The 16,083-nt window shown below is 44.2% G+C and overlaps 1 protein-coding gene across 1 annotated transcript in view; it reads right to left on the bottom strand.

The window, feature by feature from the left end:
* The window catches only part of jag1b (jagged canonical Notch ligand 1b), a 50,611-nt gene that overhangs the window by 22,777 nt on the left and 11,751 nt on the right, over positions 1 to 16,083 (bottom strand). The window contains exons 5-22 of the mRNA XM_042501823.1: positions 15,828 to 15,888; positions 13,469 to 13,599; positions 13,251 to 13,370; positions 10,823 to 10,936; positions 10,623 to 10,736; positions 10,425 to 10,538; positions 9,496 to 9,542; positions 8,844 to 9,017; positions 8,254 to 8,404; positions 7,153 to 7,317; positions 6,219 to 6,332; positions 5,966 to 6,079; positions 5,679 to 5,792; positions 5,153 to 5,269; positions 4,390 to 4,417; positions 3,858 to 3,943; positions 3,157 to 3,270; positions 2,682 to 2,791 (exon numbers count right to left, since the gene is read on the bottom strand). Coding sequence (XP_042357757.1) covers positions 2,682 to 2,791; positions 3,157 to 3,270; positions 3,858 to 3,943; positions 4,390 to 4,417; positions 5,153 to 5,269; positions 5,679 to 5,792; positions 5,966 to 6,079; positions 6,219 to 6,332; positions 7,153 to 7,317; positions 8,254 to 8,404; positions 8,844 to 9,017; positions 9,496 to 9,542; positions 10,425 to 10,538; positions 10,623 to 10,736; positions 10,823 to 10,936; positions 13,251 to 13,370; positions 13,469 to 13,599; positions 15,828 to 15,888 — 1,988 coding nt within the window. The remainder of the gene's footprint in view (positions 1 to 2,681; positions 2,792 to 3,156; positions 3,271 to 3,857; positions 3,944 to 4,389; positions 4,418 to 5,152; positions 5,270 to 5,678; positions 5,793 to 5,965; positions 6,080 to 6,218; positions 6,333 to 7,152; positions 7,318 to 8,253; positions 8,405 to 8,843; positions 9,018 to 9,495; positions 9,543 to 10,424; positions 10,539 to 10,622; positions 10,737 to 10,822; positions 10,937 to 13,250; positions 13,371 to 13,468; positions 13,600 to 15,827; positions 15,889 to 16,083) is intronic.

Genomic DNA, 16,083 nt, shown 5'->3' with positions numbered 1-16,083 from the left:
GCCCGGAAAGCAAGGCTATAGTATGGCAAAAAAAGTCAAAATATGACCATCCCAAAAATAGCTGAAAACAGCATAAAAACAAATAAAACAGCGTACCAAGACACGCTGTAGCATAGAAAGTTGCAAAAAAAAACGGCCAAAAACACCATAATATGGCATGTTGAAAAAATGGCCCGAAAAGCAAGGCTATAGTATGGCAAAAAAGTCCAAAAAATGACCATCCCAAAAACAGCTGAAAACAGCTGAAAAACACATAAAATAGCATGCCAAGACACACCATAGCATAGAAAGTTTTACAAAAAAGGCTGAAAACACCTTAAAATGGCATGTTGAAAAAATGGCCCGAAAAGCAAGGCTATAGTATGGCAAAAAAAGTCAAAATAGGACTGTCCCAAAAACAGCTGAAAACAGCATAAAAACAAATAAAACAGCTTAACAAGAGACGCTGTAGCATAGGAAGTTGCAAAAACGGTCAAAAACACCTTAAAATGGCATGTTGAAAAAATGGCCTGAAAAGCAAGGCTATAGTATGGCAAAAACAGTCAAAAAATGACCGTCCCAAAAACAGCTGAAAACGGCTGAAAAACAAATAAACTAGCATGCAAAGACACACCATAGCATAGAAAGTTGCAAAAACGGCCAAAAACACCTTCAAATGGCATGTTGAAAAAATGGCCCGAAAAGCAAGGCTATAGTATGGCAAAAAAGTAAAAAAAATGACCACCCCAAAAACTGTTTAAATCAGCTAAAAACCACATAAAATAGCGTACCAAGACACGCTGTAGCATAGAATGTTGCAAAAACGGCCAAAAACACCTTCAAATGGCATATTGAAAAAATTGCCTGAAAAGCAAGGCTATAGTATGGCAAAAAAAAGTCAAAATATGACCATCCCAAAAATAGCTGAAAACAGCATAAAAACAAATAAAACAGCGTACCAAGACACGCTGTAGCATAGAAAGTTGCACAAAAGGCCAAAAAACACCTTAAAATGGCATGTTGAAAAAATGGCCCGGAAAGCAAGGCTATAGTATGGCAAAAAAGTCAAAAATATGACCGTCCCAAAAACAGCTTAAAACAGCTGAAAAACACATAAACTAGCATGCCAAGACACGCTGTAGCATAGAGAGTTGCAAAAACGGCTAAAAACACCTTCAAATGGCATGTTGAAAAAATGGCCTGAAAAGTAAGGCTATAGTATGGCAAAAATGTCAAAAAAATGACCGTCCCAAAAAACAGCTTAAAACAGCATAAAAACAAATAAAACAGTGTACCAATACACGTCGTAGCATAAAAAGTTGCAAAAACGGCCAAAAACACAATAAAATGGCACGTTGAAAAAATGACCCGAAAGCATGGCAAAAAAAGTCCAGAAAATGACATGTTCCAAAAACAGCTGCAAACAGCTGAAAAACACATAAAATGCATACAATGCTATCACTTTTTTTTGTGATACATTATACTAAGAGTATAAAACCGATACTTAGACTCAAGAATGAATTGATCAGAATCTGGTGGTTAAAGGTCAAGGTCACAGTGACCTTTCAAAACATGTTCATGGCCCTAGTAGTAAAACATTCATTCACTCAAATTTGGCACAAATGTCTCATTAGATATAATGATAAAGTTCTGACACGGTATACCCAAGAGGTCAGAGGTGAACTATGACATCATTAGGGTTTACAAAAATTCCCTTAACTGGCCATAATTTAACCTCATAAGCCAGGGACAAATGGGGAGAGATTTGCTCATATACTGAACTGATGACACTAATCTCAGGTGCCTACCTTGAAAATGTGCTGACTGTAAATATCTTCTGTGCAGGAAGATTTGAATGAAGCATCCATGTTTTTTTCAAGACATAGATGTAAACTGTAAGTGTAACTGCACATAGACATACAAACCGCGGCTTTATTTCTAAATTAGCCATGCTAGCAGTGTGGCTCTGTGCAAGGTCTGTTGTGTTTGGTTTGCCCCTGACTGAAACATCTCAAGAACTACTAAATGACCGAGATTCTATACCCAGCCCTTAACTGGACCGGTAACCGATCTGAAAAATGGCACTAGTTTTCCCCACTCAAGGATAATAGCACCTCCATAAATATTCAGTTCTCACCATTGCATGTCAAAGGATATGCTTCTGTAATACGCATTAAACACACAAGTTACCTCTATCAAAAGCACAATAAAACCAACATACAACTGTGTTCCCATAATCAGACTGTTTAACAAGTTACTCTGTACCTTACAGCCAAAGATCATATTCACCCCATACTGCATTTTCTTCCTGAAGGCTGCAGTATCAGTGAGGCACCATTGTTCATGGTGGTGGTTAGACAAGCATGATAATGATACTTTAGGCCTCGAAGTGTATATCACCAAATCTTCACCCAGTGTGACTTTGGCACTGTTTGATACAGGTGTCAGATGCCAGCTCTCCCATTGTGTTGTCTATTCAAAACAAACTGCATCATCTCTGTATAAAATTCGACACTCCTAGGCCGACTCCACCCTGTGACACAGTGTTGTTGTGGCCCAACATGGCCCTCATCCTTCGAGCCTGTGGCTATTTATCAAAGCCTGTCTTCCATCAGTAAACAATCACACAACATGCTTTACAGCTGCACAGAGCAGTCATCACCTCTTTCACTCCTGTACAGGCAGAGTTTGTTTAGACGTACCTTTGTGCACACGACTTTCCCATTAGAACAGTGGCAAGTGTTGCAGTCTTCATCCCATCTGACTCCATCAGGGGGGACGTGTCCGTTTACAGAGCAAGGTTTTCTTGTTACTGTGTTAAATACAATTACAGTATTAGAGAGCGAAAGGCTTGTTTATGTGGATTTTTGTGCAATATTTCATCTGTACAATACTTTTATTGAATTCTTACCTATTCTTTTCTTGTATTTATATTCTGCAAACTTGTAGTACAATGCAATTATTGCTTATATCTTATAATATCTTATTTCTTATACTGTAATGTCTATATTTGTGTTATATATTGTAGTATCATGCACAATTTTTTTTTCATACTTCTCATTTCTATTTTCTTAAAATTTCTCTATGCCTGTATTCAGTATAAGAGCAACTGTAATTGCCCAATTCACCCCAGGGATCAATAAAGTATTTCTGATTTCTGATTTTGAAGCCTTATACCTTCTTGACAGTGGGGTCCAGTCCTGTCGGGTGGACACCGGCAGCGATACCCGTTGATCTCATCCACACAGGTGGAGCCAAAGGCACACGGAGAGGACTGGCACTCATTAATATCTGCCACAGAAGAGAAAAGCGAGAGGTAAGACATGGCTCCTTTTTAGAAGTCAGACAGTGCACAAATATTGGGTTAAGCAGTCGGCACACAAATCTAATTCCTAGGCTAAATTCACTAGAGGTCATGTGTCATTTGGAACAGCACATACACATATGCGGCAGTTAATAAAAAACGAGCAAACATGCTTTAAATCAGTCCAGGGACGTTTTTTTGCCCCATGCAGCTTTATTAAAGGCAGCATCATTAGCAGGTATGCAGGAGCTATAGGCTGGACTTAGCAGAACAAAGGGTTTTCAATGGGAAAGAATGTGGCCATCTGAAAGCCTTTAAGAGGGAAAACAATCTGTGTAATCAGTGTCAGAGAGCATGGCTGATTAGCTGTTGGCCTGCTAAGCCGGTTTCCCCCAGGGACAGCAGCAGGGCCCGGTGGAGTGACACCGAAATGGCTCGGCCTGGCCTGCAGCCCAATGCACAGATAATTGGCCGACTAGACCCTCCATTTGGAGTGACTGTGATGGTCCCGCTGCCCGGGCCTGCTCTAACTTACAGGGATCAGGGAGGAGTGGGAGGCAGGGTTAATACTCACTGATCCGACAGTCTGGACCAGCAAAGCCTGGGGCGCACTCGCAGCGGTACCAGTTATCCCCGTCGACGCAGGTTCCGCTGTTGTAGCTTCATGGAAAAAAAAAAAACAAAACAGGGGGATGTCAGTTTGTGTATCAGTATACCCCCAGGCTTGTTTTAGTGATTCACATCTATGCACCCTCCTTGATATTAACCCATTTCAGCCTGGAATTTTCTCACTAGTTTACTCAAATGATTTCTCAGGAAAGACGATTAAGGCAATCAGACTTGTTCTTTTTATTGGACAAGTGTACACGTGTTTTGGAGTAAGTGCCAGTGGTATGTGATTAAAGAGGAGTTGTGCCTGGGAGTTCACATTAGAGAGTTAGCTGATTGCGTCCCAGGAATGACAGGGAAGGGTGTATGCCCGGTTCTCAGCATTTAGACAGCGCGAGAGAGAGAGAGAGCCTGCAGGTAAGAAACTACGATACAGGAGGAGGAGCACCATGTGTGCATCTGTCTAAATCTACAGGAAGTGTTTAGTTTCCACTTACCATGGGTGTGCACTGCAGTCGTTGGTGTCTGAGAGAGACAAAAAAAACAGAGAAAGGGAGGGAAGAGAGAGACAGAGAGTAGTGAGTGTGTTGGTTTTTTTTTAAATCTCATGTATGAGTGTTTAGTTCACATGACAGCAAAGAGCACGTCTGAGCTTGCGTGTGCAAAGGCGTGTTGGGCCGGTCGGGCTTGGACTCCTGATTGCTCTGCCTTATTAACAACATAGAGCAAACAATCGACTCTCACCCTCAAAAATGAGTTCCAGCTCCCCCCCACCAACGCCGCCACAACCACTGACAACACCTCCACACCCACATTCCCACCCCGGCTGTTTCTCCCTCCCTAACAAAAGTCGGGGAATTTATGTTTTGGAGTACATGCATACAAGGGCAGGGATCCCAGGGAAATGGAGGAGGGCTGTAGAACAAGCCGACATGTCACTGTTTGGACAGGAATGCAACGACGAGAGGGGAGAGAGGGGTGTGTGTTAGACAAGGAGGAGGGGGGGGAGAGAAACATCTGTCTCCACTTTCCTGAGCCCCCTTTCTCCCTCCTCTTTCTCCTCTCATGGCCGGCAGCAGCCAGGGAGGGAGGAAAGAGATTAAAAAAAAAAAAAAAAAGGTACAGATCAAGAGGGGATGGGAGAGTCAGATTTAATCAGATGCAGGACTTCACCTCTGCACTAGGTAGCAGGAGGTATATCATCATTTAATAGCAATAACTGTCCACCCTCATCCCATCCACCATTTAAAGTGCACTTACTCTGGGTGCACGTCGGACCCTCCCAGCCTTCCTTGCAGACACATCGAAATGACTCTCTAGTCACCACACAGGTACCTCCATTCTCGCACGGGTTTGGAAGACAACTTGAGTTTTTGGCTGCAAGAGAGAGAGAGGAAAAAAAGAATGAGTTTCCCCCCCACAACTTTAAAAAGAGGATTATCAGTAAAGATCAGTGCTCGTAAACCTTAAACAGTCACAGGAGACTGCTATTGGTTTGGCTTTTTTTCTGTTGGGTTTCCGTTTTCTCTGAGGGAATCTGCATTCCACGACTTTGAAGTGTATTGTCAGTACAATCAGGGATTTTAAGCGGATATCTGTCAGCGCTCACGGGAGAGGGAGAAATGGGCAAGTAGGGAGATGGGAGGAGAGGGAGCGTTGACAGAGTAAAGGGATAAAAACTGTTTGTGGACCTCGCGGATCCGACAGATCTGATTAAATATCCGAGACAAGACGGAGCTCTCCCACAAAGCAGTCTTCAGTGTGTGTGTGTGTGTGAGAGACTCACCTATGTTACATGTTGTACCCTCCCACCCTGGGGAGCACTTGCACTGGAACGTGTCACCCTCGTCGTGGCAGGTGCCTCCGTTGTTGCATGTGGCTTCATCGCACTGACTTTCGCCTGGAGGGAGCATTTAAAATCTTAGGGGTTGCTTGAGCTGTGCACTCACAAGAGTCTGAATAAACACACACATACAGTATGGAAGATTGGGTAATTACATACAGCCATAAGCACATACCATGAGCCTGCACAGACAGACTACACGGGTGTGGAGACAAAAAAAAAGATCTTACGGGAGTGGCACGTCTTTCCCTTCCAGCCATTCTTGCATTCGCAAAAGAAATCAGTCACCAGGTCTCGACATGTCCCTCCATTATGACAGGGGTTGGTGCTGCAGTCATCTATGTCTGGTGGAGACACAAAAAAGGAGTGGTTTATGGGCGGCATATCAAACACATCATCACAATTTTTAATTTCAAACATGGACTGAACAGTGAGGGAGTTGTGGGTTTATTTTGAGGTCATGGTACAGGCAGTCCTACTCACTGATCTCGCAGTGGTCGCCCTCCCAACCATCGCCGCAGATGCACTGGTACACGCTGACTTTGTCGATGCAGGTGCCTCCATTGCGGCATGGGTTACTCTCGCAGTCGTTGATGTCTGTATTATTTTTTTTAAAGTGGAGACATGGAAAATGTGAAATTGATGTGATGTAATCGGCGGTGTCTTGTATTCTCAGGGTTCCTGCAGCTTGCAGCAAGTCAGATTGAAGGCTTTTAAAGAATTTTTTAATGCCACTCCAAATGAAATTCAAGACCACAAAGAACATGTGCCTACATACATTACTAAGAGTTAGGGACAATTTTGTTCAAAAGTTTTATTTTAACTTAAAAGATGATTTTTGTCTAATAAAGAGGGTAAAACAGAAGTGGGGAAAAGCTGGCGATTTTGTGTTTCTCACTCTGCCTTAATTCCCATCGTGCCAAATTTCAAAAACATTTTGCATAAAATACACCATGCCTTGTATGCATGGCCCTGTATCGGTTACAGCCATGCTACAGAATCTTGGTTAAAAAGCAAATTTTGGTTACATTTACACTTTGCCGTGTCGTCCAGAGCACAGTGACAGCTCGCTAGCAGACTGTGGATCCTCTGCTGTGAGCAACCCAGCAGGAAACAAAAAAATGTGTTGTGAGCTCAGCTATCCTGATCTGCAAGGCGTAAATGCAGGGGGCTTTTGGGAAAATTATTTTTCTGATGTTAGCAATTATTGTGAGATTTTAAAGTTCAATGTTCATAATATTTTAATTTGCGTATCTTATGATTTTAAAAACTTTTTAAACATCAGTTTCATTTTAACATTTTAATACCAATTAAGGCCTTTTTTTTAGGTTTATGAATTCAGTACCTTTTAAGACTTTTTAAGGATCCACAGAAACCCTGATTCTGTATTGTGTATGTGTGCGGAATCTGGTCTTACTCTCATGGCAGTAGGTTCCTCTGAAGCCCTCCTTGCACTCGCAGCTGAACTGGCCCCCGGCTTGGCTCCGGCAGCTGCCGTGAGGTCCACACACATTTGACGAAATGTAGCGCTCTCCTCCCGGTGTACTGTTGGATGCTACGGCCACCGTACAGCTGTCAATCACTGTGGAGAGAAGAGGCAGTTCGAAAATGAAACAACAAACGAAACTTATTTGGACATGCACTTGTTTCAAATTATATAATACGGTTTGTGTCCCTCCATTGATAAGTTGGGATTGCAAATGTATTGCTGATATTCAAATGAGAGCCACCGTCTGCTAGTGTACACTGACAAAGTGAGAGAGCCAACAAGTGACAGGAGAGAGGCAAAGAAAGATCTACATGGTACAGGCCTCTGCAGCTGATATGGCAACAAGCTGGTTAAAAATCCCCTGAGAAAAACAGTATTACAGTGTGAAGAAAATGAATGATAGAAGAAACAGCGATAAGCTGTTATGCTTTCATAAGCAATTCAGAGTGATCTTTCTCACTCTGCACTGAAATCCCTTCCTTTCCCCCTGTCTGATCAGGTTAGGAGAGCGGGGGTGAATTTTCTCCCCTGTAATCACTTAATTCTTGCCAAGAGCAGAGAGAATCTCACCGTCTGGTATCTGACTCCGTGGTTGGTCCACTCACTTAATTACACACACACACATAGAAAAATGTGCGCATTCGTTGAGGGGGAAAAAAGAAGAGGTAGCCCACCAAGTCATTACAGAGAACACACACAGTGCTATCAGCCTTTTGCCAGATTTTCAGGGAACTCAGAGGAGGGGAGAATCATTGGAAAGGCTGTGCTGAGGAGGTGGAAGGGGGCATTCATCAAGGGAGCTACGCTAAAAAAAAAAAAAAAACCTGCTCACCTTCACGCCAAGAAACTTCAGCGCACGAAACTAAAATATAGGTATTGCCCTCCTGGGAAAAATGTGGGCAAAGAGTTCAGGCAAATGGTGAAGACCTGGCCTTATTCAGCATTTTACTACAGCACGCTACGCAGATCACCTTACTGGAAAAAAACAAAGAGTGAAAAGCTTGTGGTTATTGCAGGCAGGAGACGTACCTTTACACGTGGTGGTGCGACAGTGGTCTTTGAGGTGGGAGCAGTTTTTGCCCTCGTAGTCCTCTGGGCAAGCGCAGTAGTAGTCTGTGGCCAGGTTGAAGCAGGGCGCCCCGTTCTGACACGGGTTGGGGGAGCAGTAATCGATATCCAGCTAGGGGCAGAAAGGTATTGAATAGAGAGTGGTGAACCTGATAGCTGACATGGTTTCTGCTACACTGAACAGAGCAAAACCCACAGCATCCTCCCTACAGGCTGTGCCAGGAAACAACACACGCACAGCACTTGGAGGAAGGGGAAAAACAAGGCAGAGACATAGGAGCCGTCCTCTGAGTCTGGGCTTCAGCGCTGAGGAATGTATCCCGCTGTAGCCAGGAGCAGCTTCAACAAAGCACTCCCTTTTAAAAAGGAGGACTGTGGAACAACAGCCATTTAAGAGGGTGGGGCAGGAAAACTTTACAGCGAAGTCAAAGATACAGCAATGATGGCAGAAAGGGGGCAAATGGGGGGAGGCGAGGGATTAAGATGCTAAATGATAGCAGGGAGGATGCATGTGGGCCTAATTGTGTCCATGATAGCGGTGGGAGTCTCACCTGGCAGAGATTTCCGGAAAAGCCAGCCAGACACAGGCACTGGAAGCCATTCACTTCGTCCTGACAGCGCCCGCCGTTCAGGCACGGCGCGCTCGCACACTCGTCGATGTCCCTCTCACAATTCTCCCCGGCGAAGCCAGGGGGGCACGTGCAACGATAGCCGTTCACCAAATCCTGAAAAAGAGAGAGAGGAACCAGGGTCACGCGGCCGCAGATTTGATGAACTGTTTTGACAGGGTGGGGTCCAAACAATAACTGTCAAACCAGAACAGAACGAAGAGCGAGGCTGAGGGGGGGGGGGGGCAACTTTGGAGGGACATTATCACAGCTCCGCAATTATTTCAACACATTTTCCTGGCACAGGCTCAACACAATAATGTTTATGGTAATTCAATCTAGTGTGGTCGAGGAACTTGTGTGTCCCTCCCTAAGAAGCCCCTCTGAACCCACTCCCCTCAGATTTGATTTCAGGGAGGAATTCCACAACAATTCCACTGTCGGTTTGGAGGGAACAGTTTACAGCAGCTATTTATAAAACCACCGTAAATGTCTCGGGCTTTGACGAAAAAGACACAATAAAACAAACAAACAAGCTGGCAAACAAAGCGACGATGCCTGATAAAGCGAGACTGCTTTTTGACCCGACACTTACCTTGCAAGTTCCTCCGTTCTGGCACTGGTCCTTGCAGTCGTTTATATCTGCACGGGAAAATAAATATGAGGATTAATTTGAACAGCTTGACTGAATAGTCTGTCTTTGAAAACATGTCTGTGCTTTATGTTTCCCATGCTAGGGGCTTTTCAAAACATTGTCGGAGCGAGAGAAAGTTGGATAGCGTGGCTGCAGAATCGGAGGATTGAGCAATCCTGTCTGCTGCCAAGTGAAACTAGGCCTGGGATTGTCACCACAGCCTTGGCCACACACGGGGATAATATAATGATACAGCAGATTCATTTACACTGCAGAAAAAGGTTGCACTTGTCCAACTGTTTGCTTTACGCCTTCACATTACAGCCCTAATTCAGCCTTTAAAACAGGGACAGTGTACAATGTAACTATTGCACCAGATGTAGCAGCAAGCTAACTTTCATCTGTTGTCCCTGGGCATAAAATATGTCACACATTAAAAATAACAATTTAATGTAACATTAATAAATACAAATAACATTATGAAAATTATAACACCACACAACATAAATTTAAAGGTGAATTAAATGTGATTTAAAGTGATCTCGATAACGTATTAGAATAAAACAGGGTTGGGACTAGATAAGAATTTTGCTTCCTCATGCTCCTCTTCAGACATGAAATGTAAGTTAATGTTTATTATTGAAAATCTGTAATATTTTTTATTTTTTGTTTTTTTTTGTTTTATTTTTCATATGCATAGTTTTTTGTTTTATGTTTGAAATAAAATATATTTAATTCAATCTTCTTTGTCTTTTTACACTGTTATCTATTAAAATATTTTTTCTAGGGGAGGGGGAGCTGAGACTGTAATAAATAAATAAATAAATCGAGGCAGGCGCTAAGAGACAGGTGTCCTGCTCTACAGCTGCAGCTGACAGACTTCAACTCACTGATGTCGCAGTTCTGCCCCGTCCAACCAAGGACGCACTCGCAGAAGTATCCACCAATCAGGTTGCGGCATGAGTTGGCATTGGCACAAGGCTTGCTGTCACACTCGTTGGCATCTAGAGAGGGGGAGAAGGGGTTAGTGGCATTTGCATGTGCAGCTGACATGTGTGATGTGGAGGAAGAGAGGCTGTGTGGTTCACCTATCAGACATGTCTTTCCCGTCCACTGTGAAGGACAGTGACACTTGAAACCGTTGACCTGATCCTGGCAGGTTCCTCCGTGATTGCAGGGGTTTGGAGAGCAGTCGTCAACATCTATGAAGAAGAGTCAAATCTGGTTATTCAACATGATCTTTTCTATGAGGGTACTAACACTGGGTGCAGGTTGAGTGCAATCTTACTGATAGTGCAGGAGGGGCCGCTCCAGCCTGGTGCACACTGACATTCGTAGCCCTGACTGGTTTCTGAGCAGCCTCCTCCGTTGGAGCATGGATTGGACAGACAGGCATGTTCCGCTAGAAAAAGAGAGAATGTTTTTGCTAACAGGTCACACAAACGCCCATGTGAGTCATTTTAAAAAAGGAAAAATCCACTCTTGGACACTCCGTTTGTCAATTTATGACACTTCGTCTGTGATTTTACCCTTTTTGGCCAATTATCTGATATTTGATGCTCTTGTAGCTGCCATGAATGTACTTCACTGTGACAAATTTAGCCGACTGTTCACAGGAAAACAAATCAAATGTAAAAGAAAAAATGCATTTCAGCCTCTGATTTTCATTTCTGGAAAACCAAATTGTTCTGCTGAAAGCTCTGTCAGCAGAACAAACTGAGGCGTCAACTCCCCTCACCCATCACCTACTCCTCTCCTCCTCCCTTGCTCCAAAAGCCCGCTCAAAATCCCCCCATCTCACTCTCATTACCCGCCCGGCAGACCACACCACCAGGAAATCATCTTTCATGCTAAGTTGACCTGACCAACGCACCGTGACTTCCCTCTGACTCCCCGCCATTCTTCTTCTGAGAGGCGGCACAAGATGAGAGACTGGCGGGAGAGGGTGGGGGGGCTCTGCCCTGGAGTTTCTCCTCTCTGGACGAGTTAAGGATGAGTGGGTCCCAAATGAATCAAAAATGAATGATTCACTCTGGGAGTAACTAGGCAGTTGGAGGTGATCAGTGGACAGCTCTTGGTATGCCATGGGGAGGAGGGAGCGGAGAGGATGCGTTGCGGCACCCTGGGGCCTCCGTGCTACAATAGCCTGACGCACCCCTAGTCTGAGGACCTCCTGTTACGGAGGGCACGGTTTCCTGACATCTCTGCAGTTAAGCTGTCAGCACCCCGCAAGGCTCAGATTTAATGAGGAAAAAAACATCATCTCCATGGTAAGTGTTCGCAGCAGCTGAACCTTCGCACCACACCCATCTGTCTCGAGTGCCCGAGGAGCGCAGGGATGAGCGTCGCCCGAAGATCAAACTGGTGGATTGCCTGACTCAGGGGCCACTCACGCTGGAGTGGAAACGAGATTATTGCCGAGTTACCACCTTCTCTGATTACAAACTCAAGCCACCTTCGACCTTTTGTCTGTAGGCTCAGAAAGCCCGGAACAACCCACTTATTATAACTGCAAGCAGGAGTTTGAGACCCCATGAGATTAGTTCCTGTATTTTGAGTTTAGGTTCCAGATGTAGATCGTCTTATAAACAAAAACACAAAAAGACAAATAAAAAAAGGAAAATCCTGGGAGCCTCTATTTTGTTTTGCCATGAATTGATAAAAATATGATTAAGACGGAACAATATCCCCTCCTTCCTCAAAGGTACAGTCGGGAGATTTAGTATTGCACTTCCGCAAAGTTGGGGGGCACTTCTGAGAGACAGATTAAACAAAGAATGGTCAGAATTTAAGCAGCAAAGGAGAAGGTGCTATGATCTTTAGTCCCTCTTAACAGTCGACCTTTAAATTTACCTTCAATAAAGGTTGGTTATTATAATTCCCATGAGGCAACTATATTGCATCTTTCATTAGATCCTCCACACCTGGATAATTACCACATCTTTCAAATCACAACCCCAGTTTATGATGGTAAAAATGATAAATACAAATTCATTCTGGGGTGACCCTAATGTCATCTTCAGGGTTATTTTGAGCCAGGATCGCTGTTCACACCTCTGTGTATCATGCATCTCCAGCTGACTCGTGTTCATATATTGTTACCGCCTATGTCAGTAATGCTAGGAGGTCAAAAGCCCCACACGTTACACATACACGTTATTATTATTCTTATAAGGTCCACACTCTTGCTAGCTGCCCACTAGCATGCTTGCTAGTCATGTTCACGGTTGTGTCGGTTCAGCTCCTGTTAGTAGTTTCCAATACATTTCCTTCCATAACGATGGATGACTTTGTCCAACATTAGCATTAGCTCACTATCACCACAACGTCCTGCAACGATGACGTAGTCCTTGTTGAGGATGCATCAGGACGCATTCATGTTTACACAACATGGTCAAATACCACCTCGACCAACTCTGCAAGTGGTTTGAGTGATCAGATCATACTGTGTTTGGTGGTTGTTTACACTTGTATTTTGCACTGTCCACTTGTGATTGAATCACCTGAGACACGTTAATACTGGTTGTAAACAGGTTCTTTCTCAGACTTGAAAAGCACCCAACAAGGCTACAGAAGACAATAAATTGTTTTCACAGGCTGACTAGTTCTCATGATGAGTAAACTTTATCTGTAAATTCAGTAGAATTTACCTTTTGAAGCTTAGCAGAAATAACTGACAGTTAGAAGTTACTGCGCAGGAGATCAAAAACGCTCACCTCTCTCACAGTTGGCACCGGAGTAGCCTTCAGCGCAAGTGCACTGGTACTTGTCAGGCCCTGTGTTGATACATGTCCCTCCGTTCAGGCATGGCTGATGAGTGCCACAGTAGTTCAGATCTAGAAAAGGAGCATTTCACACCGCTTTAGTTTGTTTTGACAAGCAACAAAGGCTGCTCTTGCAGCGTCCTGAACTGAAATCAGAGATGGAAATTAACCTTTGTCGCAAAGGTGGCCGCCCCAGGTGGTGTCACACAGGCACTGCCAGGGCTCTACACAGGTGCCATGTACACAGCCAGGGTGGGGGATGCACTTGTCACAGTACTGGCCCTGCCAGCCATACAGACACCTGCAAGACACACAGAGAGCCATGCCATCAGCCTCAGGAGTGGGACATAAAGTAAAAATCAGCCCAAATACACAAAAACACACACTCATGCCACAGAGACACATGCAATACATTCAAGAAACTCACAAACATCACAGCAAGGTCAGATAATCCTTGTGATATCTAAAAATTCTAATACCTTAATCTGTTTATTCCAAATTCCTTCTCAAGCAATACAGCAATAATCTGAACTTAATGAACTACACATTAGCATTACAGCATGGAGCTGCACAAATGAAACAAACAAAGAGCCAGTATTGTTGCCCGCACAACTGGGCTGCGTCTTTAAAGACCACAAATGAATCTTAAGTAGCGGGGTGTTTATGCAACAGCTTTTAAACAATAGTTGGGGGCAGGCACACAGAGAAGTATTTAGCATTTTACCAAACAGAAAAAACAAAACACTAAATTACAGTTCCAATGGGACCTGCAGCACAGCTAACATTAGCATGCGGCCAGACGCTCCCTTTAACAACACTCTGCCTGTGGCTTGGCAGTAGAGACATCCTTGCAGAGTGGTGTGTTACGCTGTTGCTCGTCCTGGTTCCCATGAGTCAGGAGGAGTCAGGCCTGTGCCCCAAGGCCGAGGAGGGGAATGCAGCTCGCTGACCACTGAAATGTCCAGGTCCATAATTACACTGATAATGCTGCCCTTTTTCTTCCTGGGCTCCGTAATTAAGACAGCAATCCAGCCTGACTGATAAGTCCGCTCTTTAATAGATGGCGAGGTGGCGATATAGTTGCTGCTGTGGGGCCTAGTGACAGGAAACAGTGTCCCTTTGGGGGAGCGGCGCGCTGATTAGCCCCAAGAAACGGACGGACTGTAAAAATAAACGCGGTGGTTAAGTAAACCTCAGTCTGTGATTAAAGAGGCTATTCTTAAAAGTGTGCTAATCCTCTCCATGAGAAGCGGAGCAGGATTCCCCAGCAGGATCCCAAATCATTTACAGTTATTACACAGCCAAATTACTAGGGAATGTGACATTACATTGTGCAGCACTGCTGATGCACATAAAGATTTTAACCCGCGACATGAAAACAGACCCGTTATTCACAATCTGTATGTTGTGGCTGTGCAGTTCATGCTTTCCTAACCATTTTTCTACTTTGGCAATCTTGCCCAACAGGTGGACTGTTATAACTCTATTAGTAACAATGAAAGCAGCGGGTATCATTAAAAAGACTGAGAGAAATTCCCATGGAGCATCATTAGCTGTGGCACTGCTGACATTAAGTTAGTGACGAGGAGGCTGCTCTAGCCTGCAGCCAGTGTTGCTATGTACTGCTGTTGCTTAACATTTTGCAGCAGGCCCATGATGGGAAAGTGCTCGCTGACGACAACAGTAGCAGAGCTTGCTTGGAGAGTTTGTTGGCAGAGTGCTTATAAACCAAGAGCTTTAAATATAGCCACACCTGTGCAGAGACTAAAGCAATTCCACCTCTTTGTTCTGCCAGTGGCCACACAAGCACTTACAAGAAACCTGATGATGTCAAAAGCATGGGAAAAACAACAAAGCTGCGGCAGAAAATGAACAAACCTGATCGTCCCTGTGCTTGATATACGGCCAAATCAGACAAGTAAGAAAGCAACCGATGCCTGAGCTGTGGGAAGAGTCGGGGCAGTGCAGGGCCTCCTCCAGGATGAGGAGGAGATACAACTGCACACAATGCCCCGGCTCTGATATCCATCTGCGCCTGGGCTTTTCCTCTGGCTGTGTGCATAAACAGCATTAGGAAGCCATTAGCTACACAAACAATACTCTTTAAAGCTCATCCGAATGTTACACGCGATTTGGCTGATAACAATTGCCTCATTAGAGGGAAACACATAGGCTACAACATGGAGTCTTGGCAGTTGAGCCTCTCCCTTTTTCTCAGACTGGCAGCTCTGGGTCCAAAGCTCCACGAGAGATTTACAAGCAGCTCAGCCTGAAGCTCTGCTAAAGCCCTGGTACTGATAGTCTCTTGGCCAGAAAACCCAAGCACATACAGGGAGAGAATCCATGCCATGACAGAACCGGTGCTTGGACACAATCCCTACACATCGGAATGATCCACACCACAGGCTTCTGGCACCGGCCTCCATAATAAGTAAAGGGGCTTGAACAAACCATGTTTGACATTTTACATCGTAAATGTGGTGTAAAACCATTGATAACAGACTAATAAATCGCACAGCGGTCACTTACTTGCATTCACCTGGCTCCTTACATGATCCATGTTCAGTGCTGCAGCCTTGTCGACATATAGCTAGAAGAGGAGGAGGAAAAATAACAAGAATCACTGCCTGGTAACAAGATTCAAACTTAGCTCCATTTTAATTATAGCAGTAAATAATATAATTGCTACCCTCTATGACATTTTAGCCTGCGAGAACAAGCGCTGCTGTCGACAAACAACCGAGCTTGCGCTGCCATATAACATAGTAAAATATTTAATAAGAAA

This window comes from Plectropomus leopardus, chromosome 15, assembly GCF_008729295.1.
Source record: "Plectropomus leopardus isolate mb chromosome 15, YSFRI_Pleo_2.0, whole genome shotgun sequence".
Lineage (NCBI taxonomy): Eukaryota > Metazoa > Chordata > Actinopteri > Perciformes > Serranidae > Plectropomus > Plectropomus leopardus.
Note: the sequence above shows the minus strand (reverse complement) of the source record. Positions and strands in the feature narration are given on the sequence as shown.